This window comes from Rhea americana, unplaced genomic scaffold (assembly GCF_003343005.1).
Source record: "Rhea americana isolate MKP2758 unplaced genomic scaffold, rheAme1 scaffold_29, whole genome shotgun sequence".
In the NCBI taxonomy this organism is placed as follows: Eukaryota; Metazoa; Chordata; class Aves; order Rheiformes; family Rheidae; genus Rhea; species Rhea americana.
Window position 1 is genome coordinate 2015926 of NW_028186412.1, and position 20905 is coordinate 2036830.

Below are 20905 nucleotides of genomic sequence, written 5' to 3' on the forward strand. Positions count from 1 at the left end.
AGGCTTTAATTTTATTGATGTGGCAAACAAACAGTTTGTCATTAACTGGCCATACATTTCATCATTAAATGAATGGTCAAATTGCCTTCAAAGGACTTTTAATTTTTTTTTTAATTCATAGAAAAAGTAAAAATACATAGTAAATCATGGTAATTTAGCTGACTGGTATGACTCTTATTCGATTACATGCTCATATATTGCACCTGCAATATGCAGTGACTCAGATCACCTTGATATAAAGCAGAATGTCATGCTACAATACAAACTACCATATCAAAAAATGTTACCTGGAATCATGTGAGAACCAGCTGCTATCTAGGAAACATTCTGTGTTTGTAAGGCCTTCATTTCCAGTTGAGCTATTCAGCTAAGGCCAAGGTCTTCTGGATTTACATCTTAGATGTGTCCAAGGACTTAGTTATCTTGTCACAATTGACTTAGTGGTCATACTGAACACCACAACTCTTAGAGAAGAGCAAATAAATAAATTCTGGAGATTATTACCTTCTTTTCTTTATGACATACTAAAAGCAAAGTATGGAGGCATTTATACACATTAGTCTAGTGGAATGTCAGCTCTGTGAAATGACTGGTCTAGAGTGGAGTAAGAATCTGATGCAAAATCACCACAAAATGGTGTCTGCAAGCCTCCAGCTATTACCTCAATCAAAACAGTCATATCATTCTCCTAGATTTAGTTTGGAATTGTAGTTTTCAGGTGTTATCCTTATTTTAAGTCCTAGTTCATACATCTAGAACTTGCAGTTTTGAACCAAAACCTGCATTCAAGCAAAGTTTAATTTAATCAGAAAAAAAAGTATTTCAGTTGAAACATTATGAAACACCTCTGTACTACTACCTTAAAAATGGGTCCCTGAGAGGGCTGACTTTTCTTGAATTTTCTGCAATCTGTAGAACCCCCTCATATTGCTGAATACAAACATCCATAGAGTTAGAAATACCTTTATCTGATTTTGTAACTTTAGGTCCYCCTTGTAGTCAGTAAAGAGAAATAATAATTTTTTGTGTAAGAGTAATCTCTTGGAAATTATAGACCTAAACGAGATCAAGTGAAACAAGTCATAGGAATACCCATTTCTCTCCATGTAGTATAAAAGAAACAAGATAACTTCAAATGTAGATGTGGAACACATAAAGATTTTGTTAGGTGAGATCAACACCACCCCTTCTGCATCTGGAAAAACTTGCTTCATCATTTGTTAACTGGTTTATATTTTTTTTCTGATAAATTCCACCTTCTCCAAAGCCATATTTGGAACATATGAGACACAGAATCAAAGATCTTTGAGGTCAAATGTTTGCACCATTGTTCTGTACACATAAAAGTTAAGCCATTATGTTGTCTTAGGGAAATACCACATTAACTTAATGTCTACAAATACCTTTTAAGGGAGGGTGTCAAGAGGATAGGGCCAGATTCTTCTCAGTGGTGCCCAGTGACAGCACAACAGGCAACAGACACAAACTGAAACACAGGAAGTGCCACCTGAATATGAGGAAGAACTTCTTTACTGTGAGAGTGACAGAGCACTGGAAGAGGTTGCCTAGAGAGGTTGTGGAGTCTCCTTCTCTGGAGATGTTCAAAACCTGCCTTGACATGATCCTGTGCAATGTGCTCTAGTGACACTGTTTGAGCAGGAGGATTGGACTAGATGATCTCCAGAGGTCCCTTCTAACCTCAACCATTCTGTGATTCTGTGGTTCTAATTATTAAACATGTGTTAAAAATGTTTTATTCTCTCTGAGTTAGCTCAATATCACAAAGAAGATCTTGATGCCTTGCTCACAAAGAATGGTCATATAATATTTTAGCTCTATTTTACTGCAGATCAGCCTCATATTGGCCACATTACCTATGCAGTGATTTTCAACATATAGGGAGAGTGTTAGTCCCTAAGCACTCTGTATGACATCATACAATAAATAGCTGTGTTATGTTATATCGTTATTCATACAAGATTCTAACTGGAATAACTATCTCCAGGCACTGAGTCAAGGAAGTAAATGCTACATCTAGTTTAAGAAAATTATTACAAAAGAGGGTGTTGGATGGATATTACAAATGGTGTTTGCAGTATGTCCTTGAATGTTTAGAATGAATTTAATTGGAACAAGAGACTACAAGAGAAAATGAGAAATAGTAAAGAAGTCCTCTTAAATACAAAGGAAAAAGTAACAAGGAAGGATTATAAATTTCATGTTGTAAAAAGCATTTTGCATAGAACATTTATACGGATTAATATACTACTTAGTGCCAGAAAAGTGTATTAAAAAGGAAGCAAATAAAAATGTGTATGTGTGTTTCTCAAGAAGCAGATAATGTAATTCAAAATAATGTGTTTACAAAAATTACATCCAGTGCATATCCATATGCTGTGCATGTCTCTAAATAGTGGCAGTTACTGAGGTATCTAATGTTTATTTTGGTGTTTAAAGGTAGGCACATTTGAAAATCTTACTCTTGCTCATTACTTTGGGATTTCAGGGTTTTGTTTTGTTTTTGTTTTGTTTTAGCTCTTGTTCCTAGATGAAAGATTATGAATGGAATGCAAGTGTTAGCTTAAGTAAAATATTTCTGCATGGTTGTGCGTTCTTCATTGATATTGTACTRTACAGGTTTGAAAGGCAGCTGAGTACGCTGAAATAGCTCTTGTAAGAATAGATGAAACCTCACAAACAGAATGATAGCATTTAATCATGACCAGCAACATCTATAACCACAATCATCCCAAATATTACATAGTAAATATGGCAAGTTGAATTATATAGCAGCTGTAGAATTTTCAACATAATTTTGTTACTTGCTGTAAGTCCTGCTGAAGTTCATGTGGATTTTATTGTCTACAAATTCCTCTCTCTCTTCAAAGATCTGTGAGGAATTAAGCTTTATTGATAGTACTGATGTTATTTATTGATACTATTGAAATTAAGTGGAATGAAATAAAAAATGCTTCCTAATATACAAAAGATTCTCTTCCATGAACTGTTAGATCTCATTAAAAAATGAGTAGATGATCAAACGGAAATTGTTACAGAAGCACAGTAATTTATACTTTGTATAAATGCTATCTGTGATCACAGGTACTGAATATTTTATTGAAAAGTAAGATTCCATCTAGTAAGTATGGGGTATTAAATACATAAAAATTCTAATTTTTTTTTGTTTCTATAAAAAGATCAAATTTTCTAAATTAATTATAATAATTACTAATTTCTAATTCGTAATCTAATTTATGAAGGCTTATTTAGTCTCAAAAAGGAAAAAAAAGTTGTGCTTAACTCACAGCATATATTTTTTAGTAAATTGTTTTGTATATTTCTGTCTTCACTAGAATAATTAATTATTATTATAGTTAATTGTATTATATTAGTGTGTATTAGCCGGATTTATGAAGTCATCACTGCACTGTGATAGGTTATGTAAAAAAATACAGTATAAAAAATAAATCTGCTTAGAAGACAAGGGAAAACAGCCAGACATAGACAGCTGGCTGGAGAAATACAAGTAAATGAGGTGATACTTTTAACTGCAGTACAGCATGTACTTTGGAATTGTTATAATATATAAAAACGACGTACATAAAAATAYGTCATTATGGACATAAAAATAATATTTCATTAGTTAACTATTCCTTTGTATTACATAATTCAGGGCTAATTATCATTGGTGTATATATCTTACAGTTCATGCTGAAGGCATGATAGAAAGAATATTCTTTTCCTCTTGCTTTAACATGCCACAAATGTTTCAAAGATTCTTTAATCATTTCTTTGCTTCTGAGAAAAAAAAGACAAACAGCAAAAACCTTCTCTGTGGTATCTGACAGAAATTCTGGAAGATATTAATCTAACATTTATGAACATATTGTGTCTTTTTTTATCTTTTACATTTCAGACAGGAATCTTTAAGATTTCTCCTGTGCCTCATCTCTTGTTGGAGCTCCCTTAAAACATCTGTAAAACTATGCTCTTAGTTTACATAAATTTTGTCCTAAAAATTATCTCCTTGAAAAAATGTTAACAATTTTTCCTTAAAAATCCTCATTAGGTCTGCTGATGTGCTGCTACACAGGGTAGATACAGGCTTATAACGCTTCATTCTTTCTCTGTATTCCCTATCTTCTGTTGTCTCATATTTCGTATTTCCGTAATAAATTCTTTGAGCAAAGAAAAGACCTTTTTCAGGTTATGTCAGACCAATGATCCATGAAGTATTCAAAAGTTTTCTGGTAACAAATAACAAYAATATAATAATAATAAACATGATACATCCTGAAGTACTTGAATCTTGCCTTTATTTTGTCACCTAAAAGTCATATGGTAACATCATTTTTAAAAGTGAAGATTTATATTTCTCCATTAATTATGATGAGATGATTTTTCTATTATCTCAGAAATCTCTTTGTCTAAGCCTCCTTCCACATACTTACTAGTTAACATTGTCAATACTGAAAATTATTCTTATTTAGGTCCAATGAGTGAATCTAACAATACAGTTCCACCTATTTAATCTTATGTTTCTAGGAAATATGCATATGTCAATACAAAATGATGCAGTAGTTGCTTTGGGCATCCTGAAATTCCATTTAATTCATCCATCTTAAATGTTCCCTATATAATCATACACGTCATTTTTTTCTAATACCTTCCTTTCATTGTTCTATAGCCTGTGTTTTTAGGCTATTAAAAACAACATTTATATTTTCTGCTGTTTAGAGGGTACAGTCAAATCATGTCTTTGATTTAGGGTATAATGGAATTTTGAAAAACRTGTACTTAATAGAATTCCTTTCCCTGTAAATCTTACCTTTTTAAAGGACCTACAGTTCAAGGTTCATTTCTTAGTCCTGTTTTTCAAAAATARGGAAAGGAAGGCTATCTGTTCTGTAATGACAACAAAATGAATATGTTTGCCCTGACAGAAGAATTTTGCTTTGTGTAGAGCCATTTTTACCTCATTAGAAAGAATATTGGMTGCTTTATGCCTCTCTTTGGGTTCCTTCAGCATATGTTGTTTATTTTGRAGACATTTTAAACCACATCATATAACATCCCTTTAAACTCCATGAAAAACTAGCATATAATATAGTATAAACTCACACAACTGGTCTGGCAAAGACATTTTTCTGTATCACTTTGATTTCTACCTAAAGAGTGGAATGGCTCATTTAAGTCACTACTAATGAATTATATCAATCCTTCAACCATTAAAATACTAGATTCCTAGGTAGTAACTGCCCAAAGTCAATGCAAAATCTGTTTATCCTTCTTTCTTTGCCCCTAGTTTCACAGTAATTATCAGTGGACCRTTGTCTCAGCCACAAAAACTTGTAACTTCTGTGTTTCCCCCATAAAGAATAGAGAGCTAATGAATGTAGAGCATAAACAATCCCTCCTCTGCAGAGGTAAAAGGCCAAATAGAGTGCAGGTGAATTGGAAGGCTGGCAGGTAAGAGGCAAAAAGTAAAAGCTCCAGCCTTTTGCATGAATTCTCAAATAGGATAGTGTTTGTGTTCCTCTTATTTTAGTGTGCCTGATCCTCTTTTTTTCTATTCTTATCTCCTGTTGTATCCTAGACTACTGGAAAAATTCTCTCTGATATTGGGCCTTTTCCACCTTTGTTTATTTGTTTCTATWTTATTTATTCGTATTTCCGCTGAGGTCTTCTGTCTCCTTGACTGACTTGAGATTTTTCTCATTTATCTTCCATTTCTCCTTTCAACTACTGCAGAAGTGTTTTGTTATCTATTGGATCTTGATAACCTTGTTGGGGTGAACATCATACTCTTGTAGCACCCATGCATGTGCAATTGGACAAACTCACATTTCAGCTATTTCAGAAGAACAGGGTCAGCCAGCATGGAGAGCACCATGCCAGCCTGTCAACATGACCTGCTTTGGGTCATAGATTTGAATGCTTTCCCCAAGCTTATAACTTCTGGTCAAGGTCAAGGAATTATTGGGCTAATTGTAGCTGAACATAGGTAGGACACGCAGAGTGTTGCACCAAACCTGTTGGATTTAACATCTTACATCTTCACTAGCTCTGGAATTTCTGTACTGTTTCCTCTTCACAAGGCAGACCAGCCTTGCATTACAGCTTGTTCTCTAGTGATGCTGCACAACATTTAATCAAAAGATTACTTTTGCATATTTTATTTGCCATAAAGAAGAACGTGCTGCTTCTTTCGCTTGTCTACACTATATACCCTTCACATGCTTTGCAGATACATTGCTAACACTATGTTCACATTAGAAATGGTAACTGACACTTCACCATGCATTTTCAAAGCGGTAAARGTTGTGGTACATGTTAAAGAATGTGGAAGTCATGAAGCTAAAACCTCAGGCACAGCTTTGAAAATATACGGGAGGTGTTACAATCTTTGCCACTAACACTGAGATAAACATAAATAAATCAGATCTTTCAGGGCATGAAATGAACGTCAGCAGAGCACAGAAAGGTGTTTTCTTATTCACTAGCCCTAGACATCATCACAATATGTAGAAAGATTCATTCTGTGTKGGGCAGTCTGGCACAGTGAAAAACAGAGTTACAGATTAATGCTGTGCTAGTGACCAGCGTGAGCAGTTCTGGTCTCTACCTCTAAAGCRACTTATGGTCTCTACATCTAATGCTGTATTGTGTTTCTCCTTCATTTTTTATCTAYTTTTAGAGTTTTTAAGGTAAAATAATAGGTTTTTAATACCTTCTTAATATATTTTTTCAATATAGATAGATATCAATTGGCTAAGATTCACAGGAAATTTTAAAAATTTTCCTTTCATTAGATTCTTCCATATTGGACTTATTATTTTAATGAGGGGAAACTACACACACGATCCTACACATCTTCTTCCTTTTAAGCTTTACTTTTATTTGCTTTACAACTAAATCCCTGCTTTTACACCTGTTAATCCTTTCTTTCACTCTATGCTAACAAGAAATCCAATGTGTTACTTAGAACTAACATAGGGCCAAAAAGAGATGAAATTCAAAGCTTGTGTTTACCTTCCTTCTTTAGTTTGAAATTAATAGGTTTGAGTAAATAGAAAACTAAGCCACATATAGCCCTTTTATTTATAACCAAAAAAGGATTATTTTTTGTTTTTATTTGGAGACATACACATATGCATATTTGTTCATCACAGTGTGAAGATAAAAGTTTCTGTAGCTAATTGAACATTGAATTTACTTGCCTGAGGGGAAAAAAATAGAAGTTTGGAAATATGCTTTAGTAAAAATTGTGTTATTTTAAACTTTCACTTCTGCCTTACGAAGTTACTGTTTAGGTGTCACACATTTCCTTTCTTCTGTGTTGACAGGCTTCCAARTTGTGCATCACAGGAAATAAAAACTTAGTAGCAAGGATAAAATCATAAAACTCTATGAGATATCAGGAGTCTACATTCAAATTAAATTATTTTACCCTTCAGGAACAACATTTCAATTATTAGTTTTTCAAGAGAAAATAAAAATATTTTCCAAAATGACAGGTATTTTTTCAAATAACTTGACATTCCAAATTAAGGATTGAATTGAAATATTATTCTCAAACTGTGCTCAAGTTTATGAAAAATTGCAGATAGAGTTTATGAAAACAAATCTCAAAGACTTTTCTTAATAATATGAAAGATTACTTCCTTGGCCTTCTCTCTATATACATTTTAGAGAACCCGTCCTTACACTAGCAAGTATTTAGACTATTGAACTAATAATATTTTGTTTTGTTCAGCTATTTGATTTTCTGATCCAAATAGTTTGGGGGATTTTTTTTTTCTTTTTATAGTGCATGTAGAAGACTTGAAGTATGGATTTCAGGTAATCTTTGATAAAATACTGATATCAGCAGGAAGACTGCAACATAATTTTTATTTTCCAAATGCTGGGGAGGAAGTRCTACTTATGATAACACCTATTCCAATGTGCATAGAAATTATCTGTATTTCTCRTGGAGCGTGGCTATTCTGGTTTCAGAACATCTTCTCAAAGTGTATCAAAGCCCTGGCACATCAATTCAAGTTYGGTCTGCATTTCAGATTCTTCACTGCAGTTCAGATTCATGCATACAGTGTTGGGCTCCGAAAGCATTTTAGGAGTAAATCAAACTGCACATTTCAGGACACCCCTACAGAAAAGATTTGTCACATTATTTTGGGAAAGAGGGCAGCAAGAACAATATTGAGGAAATTAGTGCTTAAGTGTCACTCTTCTTGTCTGTAAAATTGACCTTGTTTAAAAACAAAAACCCTCTCTTTTAACAGACACTCAGCAATAATCCATTAAACAGGATTATAGTATTCCTAAATTGACTGTACATAAAAGTGAAATCYAAGCATTGGTTTCTTAGTTAAGTATAGAAAAGTATTCTATGTCAGTATATCTGCATTCATTTAGAAAATTAAAAGACTTTGAAAACTTCTCATTGCAGACTGTGATCTCATCCAAATAGAGTGGTCATGCAGGGCTATAACAGCTCTGTACTTTCTAAATATAAAAATAATTACAATGTTACAGAATGTAGTGTTAGGTAGCACTCAGCTGCTAGCATTTTTTTAAGGAAATTGCACTAGATGGTTTTGCAACCCACTGCAGACTTATTTTAAGATGTAATGTAATATTGCTTTAATTATTACCTAGTAACATTTTGTATAATTTGAGAATGGTGCCCTATTGTTTGGTCAAATTCTACTGAATCTCATCTATATTTTTCCTATCTGAACACATCTTTGAAATAAAAACAGTGACATAGCTTTGTCAAAGACAGTACATATCCAGATACATTTAAATTTTAATCTACCTAGGACATCTTGTAAAAATGTTAATAATCGGTTGGAAAGATCTTAAGTCTCTTTTTACTTAAAAAAATATTCACCACTATGAAATTCATGAAAAATCAACTCTTGTATTGCTTGCTTTTGAAAATACTGAATTTCAGTTTTATGTAATATTGAATAGGAAGCAAGATGTGGAGCTCTGGCATCTGACAGAGAACTTTCAGTAGAGTGTAGATAAGAAATTAATAGTTCTGTTCAGTCCATTCAGGTTCCTTGGTGTTACTGACCTCATGCTGACACCSTGGTCTGTGTAAATGAACAGGTACACCTGTAGGTCTTAGAGTGTTCATGTAAGATGCTCCTCCTTGCTCATCCTGTTCATATATTCAGGCTCTTCATTTTTTGTCTGCTCAAGCTYCTATGTCATTTTCAAAGATTTCTTTGGGTACACTTATTTCCAGTAATTTTCCCTTTGATCCACATTAGAAAGAAAAGTTCTGGTCTTYAGACCAGCTCTGAGTGGCCTTTCCTGCACTGAGGAATGGATGGAGTTTTCAATCCGGTGTCAACACTGAGCTCCTGTGTCCATTCTACTGCAGATACCAAGGCTCGAGAATAGCTATCGACCTCAAATGTGAATCTRGATCTAATATTCCCTCTGGAAAACACAGGAATGAGATATTCTGATTGAGAGGCTTTAAGTTACCGCAATGAACTGTTCACAGCAGCACCTTGCAGACTCGTTCAAAAGTTTTTGTACAGAAAGTGGAATATTCCTTATTCACCAATTGAAGAAAACTTATGGAGGCAAGAAATATTTACTCACATTTGGATTATGTTTAAAACACTAGAGAAATCAGAAGGAAAGAGAGTATTTAAGAAAAATAAATTTGCTATGGACCACATCTGATCTTAGAACCAATGYAGCTGACATTCCCCCGTACTCATTGCAAAGTGTTGTGCACTGCATTATCCAGATGACACATTAGTAGTAGTCTTCATCCAGCRCATTAGACAAGGTGTTCTCTCCACTTTTATTTATTTTTTCATTGTGCATGAATTGCTTCTATTGGTGAAAGAAATCAACAAACAGAGTATGGTAAAAAGAAACAAAAGCACTATTAAATATCTTTTGTAAATGTATATTGCCTGATGTTTGTCCTTTGACACTATATCTTAGTGCACTGAAAAAGAGTAATAAAGTGCTGACACAAGATGAAAATAGATTGATATTTACAGGCCCTACTATTAAAGATTAAGGMATGAAAATATGAACTGTCAGCTTCACAAGAAGAAAAAGTATAAGTCACAGTAGTAACAATATTTAAAATCTTTTTTTGTATGCRTCTAAAATGCTGTGTTCTTTTGACAGATTTGGGGAATTTCAGCGGTCGGACAAGAAGTGCTGTCTCCGTGCGGGAAGGTCAGGGAGTTGTGCTGATGTGCTCTCCTCCACTTCACTCCCCAGGTACAGTAGGCTACAGCTTGTGCCCATCCTGGTCTTCTTCAATATGCTCATTATTTTTGAATGTGTACTTAAYTGTGAAACTTTAAAGATGAAACACGCACTGCTCTACTGACAGTTTCTCRAGTACCAAAGGGCAATTAAAGCTCATATACTATAAATGCCACTGAATAGCAGCAGAATTTCTGTTATAAGATTGCCTTATTCCCCTTATTCCTATTAAAACTGAGTGTAACAAAAATAGTCTCCATGCCACTAGTGTAATATACTGCCTTGAGGTCACAAAAGATTTCTTTCGGAGTTTAGAAACCTTCAAAAATTGCTCCAAATGTCRGTATTAGGATATAGATGTAGAATACAAATTGACTTTTGTTTTTAGTAGCACAGCCATGATTTTGGCTGCTTCTCCTCGCTGTATAGCTTAGTTTCCAGTACAACACCATCATCGCTAGGAGTCAGAGATACCATAAATCCCATGAATGCTTGTGAATTTCAAAGGAAAATGTAGACATTTCAGAGAGGAGTTTTTTTTGTTTGTTTTTTGCTTTTCAAAATGCCAATTTCTGCAGCTAAATGTCTTTATATTTGCATATAAGTAAATATATCTTTATATTTGCATACCATATAGTAGCTGGAGACACTCTGGCAGATGGTATATTCTGTTTATCTATAGACACAATAGAGCCAGACCTTSTCCTCTTTGGGAAATCTGCATTGAGGTGATTTTTTTGTTCCTTCAAATTTGAGCCCAGAAAAAAAAAAAATCACATTGCAGAAGAAAGAACTAGAAAACAAGATCTTCTCTGAGTTTCTATTAGGAAAATGTGTTTTGTTTCTATTTATTCTGGAATTATTGCTATCAATGCTATTAATACTTATTATTTTCTGGCTATCTTTCTACTTTCATCTTTTCTGAGAACATCCATTTGATATTATTGGCTCTATAATCTATTTCAGATTTTGACACTACAATTCATGTGATGGAATTGAGTGTATGATATTAATACTTGGTTATAATAAGTCAAAATTTGGGGAGGAAAAAAGAAGTAGGCAGAAGTGAGAGATGGTTTCAACACCTGACCTGAATATGATTTCTCCAGACAGAGAGTTTAAGGATATATAGGCATCATATTGCTGTAGTCTTACACTTTTTAATAGCTGTCATTCCACAAAATGCAACAAGTGTGTCATCAAAGTCTTCATATGTTTTCTCTAAAATTATGCTGTTATACTTGTATTCAGTCAGGTTTTACATTTACAGCAATGTTTTGCTGTAAAACTGTTACTTACACATTGCCTTGGATTATGAGAAAMCTTTCATTTTCATCAGTGTGCCAGCAAAATCCCTAGTGTGGAAACTACCGTGCCTACAATGACAGCTTGCAGTTGGYTTAGTTTATACCGTTTGGAGCGCTGGTGTAACTATGCCAGTGGGAAATTTCCCTTCTGAAAARTACTTGGAGCCTCTATTGGCATAATTTTTTCACTACAGCTATAGCAGCAAATGTTCGGCAGCGCAGAAGAGCAGTCGCTGAACACCGAGAACCGTGCTGGCAGTGCCGGAGCCAGCACAGCCCTGTGCCTGCGAGGGGAGCTTGGCCTCCCTTTCCCCGGTTGGTTATGTAGTGCCGGGCTGCTGGCGAAGCTCTGCCCCTCCCGCTCAGACCTCCTGGAGGGACAGCAAACAGGCACGATCACCCGCATTTTGCTTCCAGCTCCCAACTTGTGTAACACTGAGGAGTTGCAAGTCCATGTGTACTGCAAMGAAGGTCTAAATGGGCATTAGTTCGGTGGCTGGAGACAACTCAGAAAGGAGAAAGCTACTTCCACGGGCCTTACCAAAAAAATTCCACAGCTGGTGATGCTTCAACAATAAATCATTCAATGAAGTTCTGATAATAAGGTACAAGACAGTAATGAGAGATGTCTGTGAGGTTAGAGTCAGTCTGCGAAAGAGAACTGTGGGCAAAGGCAGAACATCAAGGGGAGAGGGTGCGAGTTCAATACTAATTCAAATTAATGTCAAAACAGTGAATATGAAACTTCCTTTTCTCTCCAGTACTATCACTACAGAGACTTTTTGTAGAGCAGAGATTATCGTATTTCTGGATAGTCTATTTTAGTTTCTGGKTTTGATTTTCRAAGATGATATTGTTTTCTGTAGTAGCTTAAACAAATTTTGAGCCTTTAAAATCATCTGAGAGAAAAACCTTCAAGTGAATACTAAGCTGTTGTTGAAGGTATATCTATGATAAATTTTGTTTGAAGTTCATGTGGAGTGCATAAATGTCTGACATTAACATGACCATGAGTTATGAGGATGTTTTCTGACACAGAAAACATTCTGTCATTTGGTAAATGAACACCACAAACTCAGCTATATTGATTTATCTACATTGATCAGAACCTTTAGAAATAATCTTCATTTACTATCCCAGGAGAGAGATCCATGATACAATATCAAATCTAATCACTCTTCAGAACCACAGAAGCAATTCTTCCTTCAGTAGAATCCCATTCCTCAATCTCTAAAGTTAATAACTACTTATAAGCTTGCCTCAGGATTGAAGCCTTTTAAAAAATGACARTATCATTGCAGGAAAAGAAAGATAACTGAGTGAAAGAACATTATGTTAAAAGACACAAGGGTTTATTAACATATTTTTAAATGGAAGATAAAGTAAATACTTTTGATTGAATAATACCTACAGTCCATTCTTACAGAATACAATTCTTCTAGAAAAACCTGAATGTCTACAAAGCACCAGTGACATGAAAAATACACACTAGTTTCTTTTATTCAYGTAGATTTTCATTAGATTGTTGTCCAAATATTTTACAGAGGAAATAAGCAAAATATGTACCTGAAATATATTCAGAACATCTTCAGTGCAGTTCAGATGAGAGAAATATAATTTTTGGTTTAAATAAATGAGTTTCTTAAGTTATTGTCATCCTTGCTAAGAAATAGCTGAACAACAAAATGAGGGAGATTTTTTCAGGTGAGACACTCTGTCCCCTTTCTGAATGGTAAYGGAAAATGCCTAGATGTTGATTTTGTACAGACACTTTTCTCCTTGAAACAAACAGGTACCAGGAGATTCTCAAATCCTGCTTTCTTCAGCTCATCATTCCAAAAAARTGCTTCCACTTATTTCTTTGGGAGTCCTATGTAATTTTGTCTACTCCAGAAGCTCTCCCTTTAATTCTTTTTTCTTTGCAAACACTTCAGTTACCCCTTGTGAAATATTCTCATAGCAGGTAACTTGGTCATCCATAAACGATGCATTTGATCCTCCCTTTTCTTTCTCTCTTTTTTTTTCCATTAACTATTTCTCCTAGGTGTGTTTACTAGAGAGTTAACTCTTAGGTATTCTTGCTAAGTGAGAGGATCATTAATTACCAGCTGCTTAAATAGCAAGCTTTGTTTGATGACTCCATTTAGAAAGATCCTCACTATTTTTTTCCCCCTATAAACAGCATTATTGTTATTCATTGTGCCATTCTACAGGATGTAAATATATAGTTTTATTCAGTCATTTAATCATCTTAATTACAAGGCTTACCATAGTGAGATTAAAAATAAATGGAAGATTTCACCCTTGGAATTAATACTTTCAGCTGAGCTTTTTAAGGCTTTTATTCAAAGCTTTCAGTATCTACTTAACAGAGAATGAAGATTCTTATTGTTGGAATTAGCACAGTGTTTATATGCTACATTCTGCAAGCATGGAAAGCAGACGCATGCTCCTTCCTGCCTCAAAGGGATGCAGCCACCTGGAAAAAAGCACTGCTTCATAATCTTTCAACATGACATCTCTACAGATGTTAAATTGTAACTCTTTTATCTCCTTCTAAAGGACAAATCTGATTTTACTCAGTTTGGAAACTGTGTTATAGGACGCATCTTTATGCCTCCCATTTAGTGTTATAAAACTGCTTTCATGAGAAATGCATCACAGGAGACGATTAATGCCAGTGCTATTGAGATCACAGTATTTGTCATGCATCTTCTGAATGTCTCATAGTGCTTTGCTAAAATGGTGAGCTGCTAAAACAAAACTCTTATTTCCTACATAGCTGTCCCTGTAATCATATTATTTGTAAAAAGACAGTCAAATAATGTGGGCTTTTTACCTGCTTTTTTACCTTTTTTATGCTTAAGTTTATTCGATTTCTATCTGTGTATTGGAAGTATACAGAAAAGCACTTTGCAAGTATATACAAACCAATCACTACTCACTACTCGGATTCTGCAAAACGAATCTGAAAGTTATGTTTGCATTAAAGCTGCAACTTTGGGCTTTAACTTGACTGCAAGCAGGAAACCAAATCCAGATGAAGGGCAGTAGTTCAGATTTTCTGGATCAAGACTGCATCACTAATACCTAAGGAAGATTATAGTAAATTCTAGATGGTAATCCCAGATATTAATAGGAGTATACATCTGAGAATACGTGTCACCCATTCATAATCTATTTAGTCTCTCAATATCCCTTCTATGTAGAAAAGTGTCATTTTATAGATGGGCTGATATGTAGAGAGTCTACCAGTTAAAGTAACATCAAAATAACCTTAGCTTGTTTTGAAACGGACAAGTCTGTCGTGCCTTGTTCTAGAAGAAAATCCTTGGCTGAGAAATCTGGTTTGGTGCCTCAACTGCACGAATAATACGTGGAAACAACAGGGCAGACCCTCAAAGACCTCATTCGAGTACAGAGGTGTAGACTTCTCCAGCCAAATTAATTACGATAACAAGCTTCTTATATCTGGGCTATATTGCTTTCAGCATGCTTATTAACTTGTTTACAGATAGTTTAGGTATCTGCATGCAGGCTGCAACACATTCTGCTTTGAAGGCATTCGTATACCTTCTGGCTGTCTGCTTACTAAGCTGGCTTTTGCAAATGCAGTTCGCAGGTGTCTAACTCTCTCTGTTCACAGGAGGGGCRCATGCTTGTTTTAAGGATTTGGTCCCAGGATCCAGCCACATAATAAAGCATTTTAGTGCTCAGCATTAGCGTTTCAGTCTTTAAGCGAGCCTAGCCATTACTGTTAARTCACAGGAGGCCTGCAGGAACTTAGACAGAGACCTCTGACCCTCCAGCTCACTCTGTAGACCCAACTGTGTACCACTCCATCATGTTAACTTTTCAGTACAGCTGAGGTTTCTTCCCGACCGTGGTTTGTGACATCAGTATAATTTTTACATATTAAGCAGTAGTAATACAGTTCTTTTCTATGTTTTTTTTTTTACATATCTGTGGATGACTTTAATGTAGGAAGCTGTACAATACACACCCTGCTTCTAGTAAAGTAGTGTGTAGCAGAAATATTTCACCTCTCCCTTGTGAACAACTGGTTCTTTTCAAAGCACTGTCTGTTCGCAGTATTCCCCAAAGGTCACCTGGACACATCACACATCCATCTCCTTTAAGCTAAGCAGAACTTCTTCATCAGTCTGTACCTTTCAYTATAAGTTTGTAGAGCTTGTATGAGTTTGTGACACTGGTGGTGGCAAATATATCATTTCACCACCAGACATAACTATATTCTCCTCCTAATTACCAGGCTTCCTGTGAAGGTAGGACTGTCAAACATCCTCATGCTTCTCCTTATTCTGGCAAAAGTAAGATTTAGAGGACCTCCTTATTATTTTCCATTAAGTTGCCTGTAGTGGGAAGATCTATATGAAAACATATGGGTCACACATCTTAACTCTTTTAACTCTGAAACTTTTGAAAAATTCAAACTTTTGTTTCTCTTATAAATGCATGACATAAAATGTTCTTCTTCACCTATTGAAATTCACTTCTGGAGAGTAATGTTTAAATAAGATAAATGAACACTTAATGAACCATGTTGAAAATAATTGCTGACCACATAGCATAGACAAATGTCTTTAATAAACTTTAATATGTCATATAAACAAGAGAAGATGGTCTGTSCATTCTCTACATGCCCATAACAAATAAATTATCACAATGTAATATCACATTGTCATATTATCACAACGTATCCCATTCAGGGATACCACATTCAGGTCTTTTCAGGTCTTGAATGAGTTGCCTCTTTAAGAGTTGAATGAGTTGCCCTTCATGAGTTGAAGGATACCTGCACTTTCCACTTTCCTCCTGGATTCCTTTTTTTTTTTTTTTTTTTTTTGAAATTTGAAAAAGAAAAGTTAGGAGACAGTTGCACAGTCCTTTACACTCTACATTCTTGCCTTAATTCTGTGTTAATGACCATTCCATGGGGTCATCTGTTCTCCTCACCCACATTTTTTCCTAGAAGAATCACAGAGATGTTCTCTCTTGCATTCCCTATTTTATCACTTTTACTAGCTTTCTGAGACTGCTTTTGAAACTTTCCTATCTAGTAATGCTAATTCCCAAGCGAGTTATCATTAAAGGAAAAGTCCATGGCCCCTGACATGGCTCAATATAGTAATCTGTATTCTTTATCTGTGCAACTGATTGATGACTATGCCTGTAGTTTTCATTATGGAATGAACAAACAACATTAGCTTCTCCTTTTTTTCTTCTATGGTCCTTTCATTACTCAATACATGACCAGTAATTTTGCTGCTGACTTCCCTAGGGCGCTTTCTAGTGTTTCCTTCCTCAATCTTGTTGAAGGCAATGCATGCATTTGAAGATATGAAATTTAATAGTTTTGGAATGGTAGAATTTTCTGTAGGATAGCATTGCAGCAAATTATGTTAGCCAATGAGGATACCTGGCAAGAGACTGTCAGTTTGTTGGCAATGTGTTGTTATCAGAATTTAATTACATTCTAATGATCTAAATATGCCCCAAATTATAGGCAATATGTTTATAATAGAAATATAGATAGTTATTATTTAATTTCTTTGTATAGAATTCTACATTATTCTTTTTAAGAATTCGTTTGAAAAGTAACTAAAAGAAAATGCATTGCTAACACAATTACAGTAAATACACTCAAGCAACTTTTAGTTTGATAGGTTTTTAAGAACTTTTCCAAATATTATCACTGTTGATGCATCATTCTGTYCCCTTAAATACATTTATAATTCTTAATTGAAAAAATACATTAAACTACACTAAMCACTGAAAGTTTACTCACCCCAGACCCACTGGGTCACTCGTGGGAACAGTTATTCCCCACAGAGACTATGAAATTGGGTGCAGGAGAACTGGTTGACCCTGCCCAGTTAAGCCAGCACACARTGCACACAAGGTTCTGTCTAAGGGAGGTGTGCTGTTGTCTCACCGTGTTGCTGGTGTCAACAAATATTACCRCAGCTGCCAGTTCAGGGCAATCAARGTGAGARGAGATACCAAGAGAAGRAGGAGGAAGCACAGGAGATTAATTTTAAAAGTGCATTGACTATGTTGGACCTCCAACTCATGCTTTATTGCCTTTCAGGCAACCACCATATGGGGCTACTTCTTTAGAGCTGGACAAATGTGACAATAATGACAGAAAAATTCTGTAATGGGCAAGCTCCTTTTCCCKAGGGACAGGTTGCTAGCTTGTTACCGAGATGTCCCAGCAAATTARACATAATTATCAGGAAATCCACACTCCAGTGATTGAACAAAACAGCATTATACTGCCAAGTTTAACAGATTAATGTTCATGGTTCACCTCAAGATTTCTGCAATTGTAAAACAGGAGACAGAATTCCACAAACTTTTTAGCTATATGGCAATATGTTACAGGCTATATGACTTTTAAAATAGCAGGGACCCAACGTTAATAGACTGAAGATCAAACAAGATGCCATTGTTAACTGGTATCAGCTCTTGCAAAGCTCACTCATAGTATCCTTTCTATTAAATTTCTATTAAATAGTAAATTTCCATTTATTATTTAGTTCTGAGATTTTACTGAAATGGTAGCTGGAACAATAAAAATGTGCAAACACATCAGCTAGTGAAATGTCAGAAAGTCTATTTTATTTAAGAGRGAGAATTCCTAATTAGTCCCAGTTACCTCTCTACTATATACCACAGAGAAGAATAACGAGAAAGACAGAATGCACATGTTAATCAATATAACTAAGGAGAAGATGCCAGAAATATAATGCCGATAAGACAGCTGAAACAAGGGGAAACACAAGATAAGAGGAAGGAAGAGATGAGAAATGATTTACTTCTAAGGCTCTGGAGTCCAGCTCTTTCTCTCCATTACTCTTGAGGCAAAATCTTAAAAGAGTGAAACTAGAGGATCTTTTTCTTTTTCTTTTTTTTTTTAAGTGTAATCATCAACTATCCACAGATGAGGCATGATTAACTCAGTTTAACGGTGATTCTGGCAGAGATGACTATTCAATATTGCAGATAATAGGAGGTCAGTATTGATTCTGAAGAAGAAAGTTCTGGGCGTGGTTATGTAAGATGATTTTAATGAGATTATCTGTGTAAAAAAATCAGTGATTTGTTTTTTTATATGTTATGAAGTTGAATTTACAAATATTTAAGGTATTGTAATGTTTACTGAGCCAYGGATTTGCATACACATTATTTAATCGGTTTGGAAAATCTGGGTCCAGGTTAAAGAAGCTGTATGGAAGCAACTCTCAGTCTGATGTTCAGTTTTCTTTTTGAAAGCAGAAACTAAAAATTATTTGTAAATATATACATGGGTGTGGGTATGCAAACTATCCATATTTGTACACATATATTTTAATCCATTCAAATCCCACTTGTCACTATTCAGTTTGTGTTTTTCCATCCAGTACAATAGTAACTGAAATGAAGGTAACTACAGCTGAACAGCAGAAGTTTTAAAGGCAATTGCTTGGCTTTATCAAAGAGAAAAGGATTAAATAGATATAAGCATAATGTCATAAAATTCAGGCTAAAATTTCAATGATTACAGCCAAACYTGAACCACTGCGTAACCTTTATCTTCTGACAAGAAAAGGTATTTTCCACAGCAGTAACAGTGGAACRGTGATTTTTATTTGGTCACAATGCCATCTTTTTAACAATATAATAATTAATACCACTCTTAATGCTGATAATTAGTCTGCCTATCTCCCCTGTTCTCATGCTATGTTCCAATATTGTTAAAATCATATCTGATGACCTCATTAGCCAGTTAATACAATTCCTGTTGTGATGATGCTATTATCCTACAGCAGAGAATCTGTCACTGGAAAATTTCACTTCATTTATTGGTTTACTGAAGTGTTATATTTATAGTATTTTTTTCTTTCAATAATTAARTTTTCCACTGCAGACTGGAGGGATGAAAATTCATGAATAAGCAGAGAGTGGAAAGAAGGCTATAGGTAATATGAGTAAGGGGTCTATCTCAGTTTGGCCTTTTCTGCAGAACCACAGGATCCTTTAAGACCTTGGGTCAGTCGCCTCAATTCTATTGCAAGATTAAAGGCTGTGGGAGCAGGGATTCCTACAGAGTAGTGAGGTCCCTGTTTCCAAGATCTGAACACCAAGGTCCCTACTTCTGAGATCTTTCCATCAGTGCTGGACAGTAGAGTGGTTTAAACCATCTCCATTTAGTATTGGTATTCAGGGGGACTTGCTAGTCAGCAGGACTCAGCTCTGCCTACTCTGTCTGGGACCTTGTTAGAGTGATRAACAGGCTCAGGCTCATCTATTTTAGAGAGTTCTGAAGCTTGGCTGAGTTCAACTCAACGATTGCTGAGTTCACTATAGAAAACTACCAGAASCTGCATGCATCTATTTTTCATTTATCATAGTCAGAAAAAGGTCAGTGAGAAGCAAGAGACAGAAGTTAGACATAAGCTTATGAAAATTTTAGATGTACCCCTATCTGCTCCTACTGGCTTCTCAGAAAGGGAGGTGGTGGCCTGTGTTTCTGCATGTACATGCGGTGTATTTATATTTGTACATGTTTCCTACTTTTCCACCCTGAGGCAGCACATCAAGTAAAATCGCTGGCGAGGCTCGTGAAGCAACTGAAAGAGTTAGGGATTTTGCACATTTTGGTGTGAAAAAAATAACAAAGGGAAAAGAACAGTGAAACCAGAATAGCAAGAGATGAGTGGACAKTCCTTAAATTTCCTGCTCAGTCAGTGGAGTCAGGGAGGAACGCATCTGCAGATGAGAGTTGCTTAGTACCTCTGAATCGATCTGCTTTTCTCCTTTGTTTTCTGTGAGCCTGAATAGCTAAGGTAAATGTTCTGAATCATTCTCCCRTGCCTGTTAAGCAGATATCAGAATAGCTGTGTTAGGGGTCAGAACATAACCCTATAACTAAAGAGCCATAGTCACCAAACTTTAGAAGCTATATCAAAATTTTCAAAAGTGATCAGTTTTAAATGTCTGAAATTTCATGTGTCCAGCTTGAGAATTCTGAAAGAGACATATATTTTTTTTTCCAAATTTACAATTAGTCTCATTTAAGATATATCAGCTTCAGTCTTGTCAATAAGATATTTAGAAACTTAACTGGCATTGAATTTTGTAGAGAAGATGGAATTTAGCACAGATGTTGCAAACTACCATAGTTTCAATTCTGAAGAGCTTTATTCACTCTGGTAAGTGCAGGTTAGAAAGAAGGAGTACTACTCCATTTTGTAGCGAATAATAGCAATCAAATGACTGGCTCAAAACTACATAGAAAATTTCATGAGCCTAAAATTKCACTGATTTACAGTCCACAT

The 20905-nt window shown here is 35.2% G+C and overlaps 1 protein-coding gene across 1 annotated transcript in view; it reads left to right on the forward strand.

Moving 5' to 3' along the window:
- Window positions 1-20905, forward strand: part of CNTN5 (contactin 5) — a 269415-nt gene that overhangs the window by 58597 nt on the left and 189913 nt on the right. Inside the window, exon 6 of the mRNA XM_085309094.1 lies at window positions 10171-10266. Within this exon, the coding sequence (XP_085165220.1) occupies window positions 10171-10266 (96 nt within the window). The remainder of the gene's footprint in view (window positions 1-10170; window positions 10267-20905) is intronic.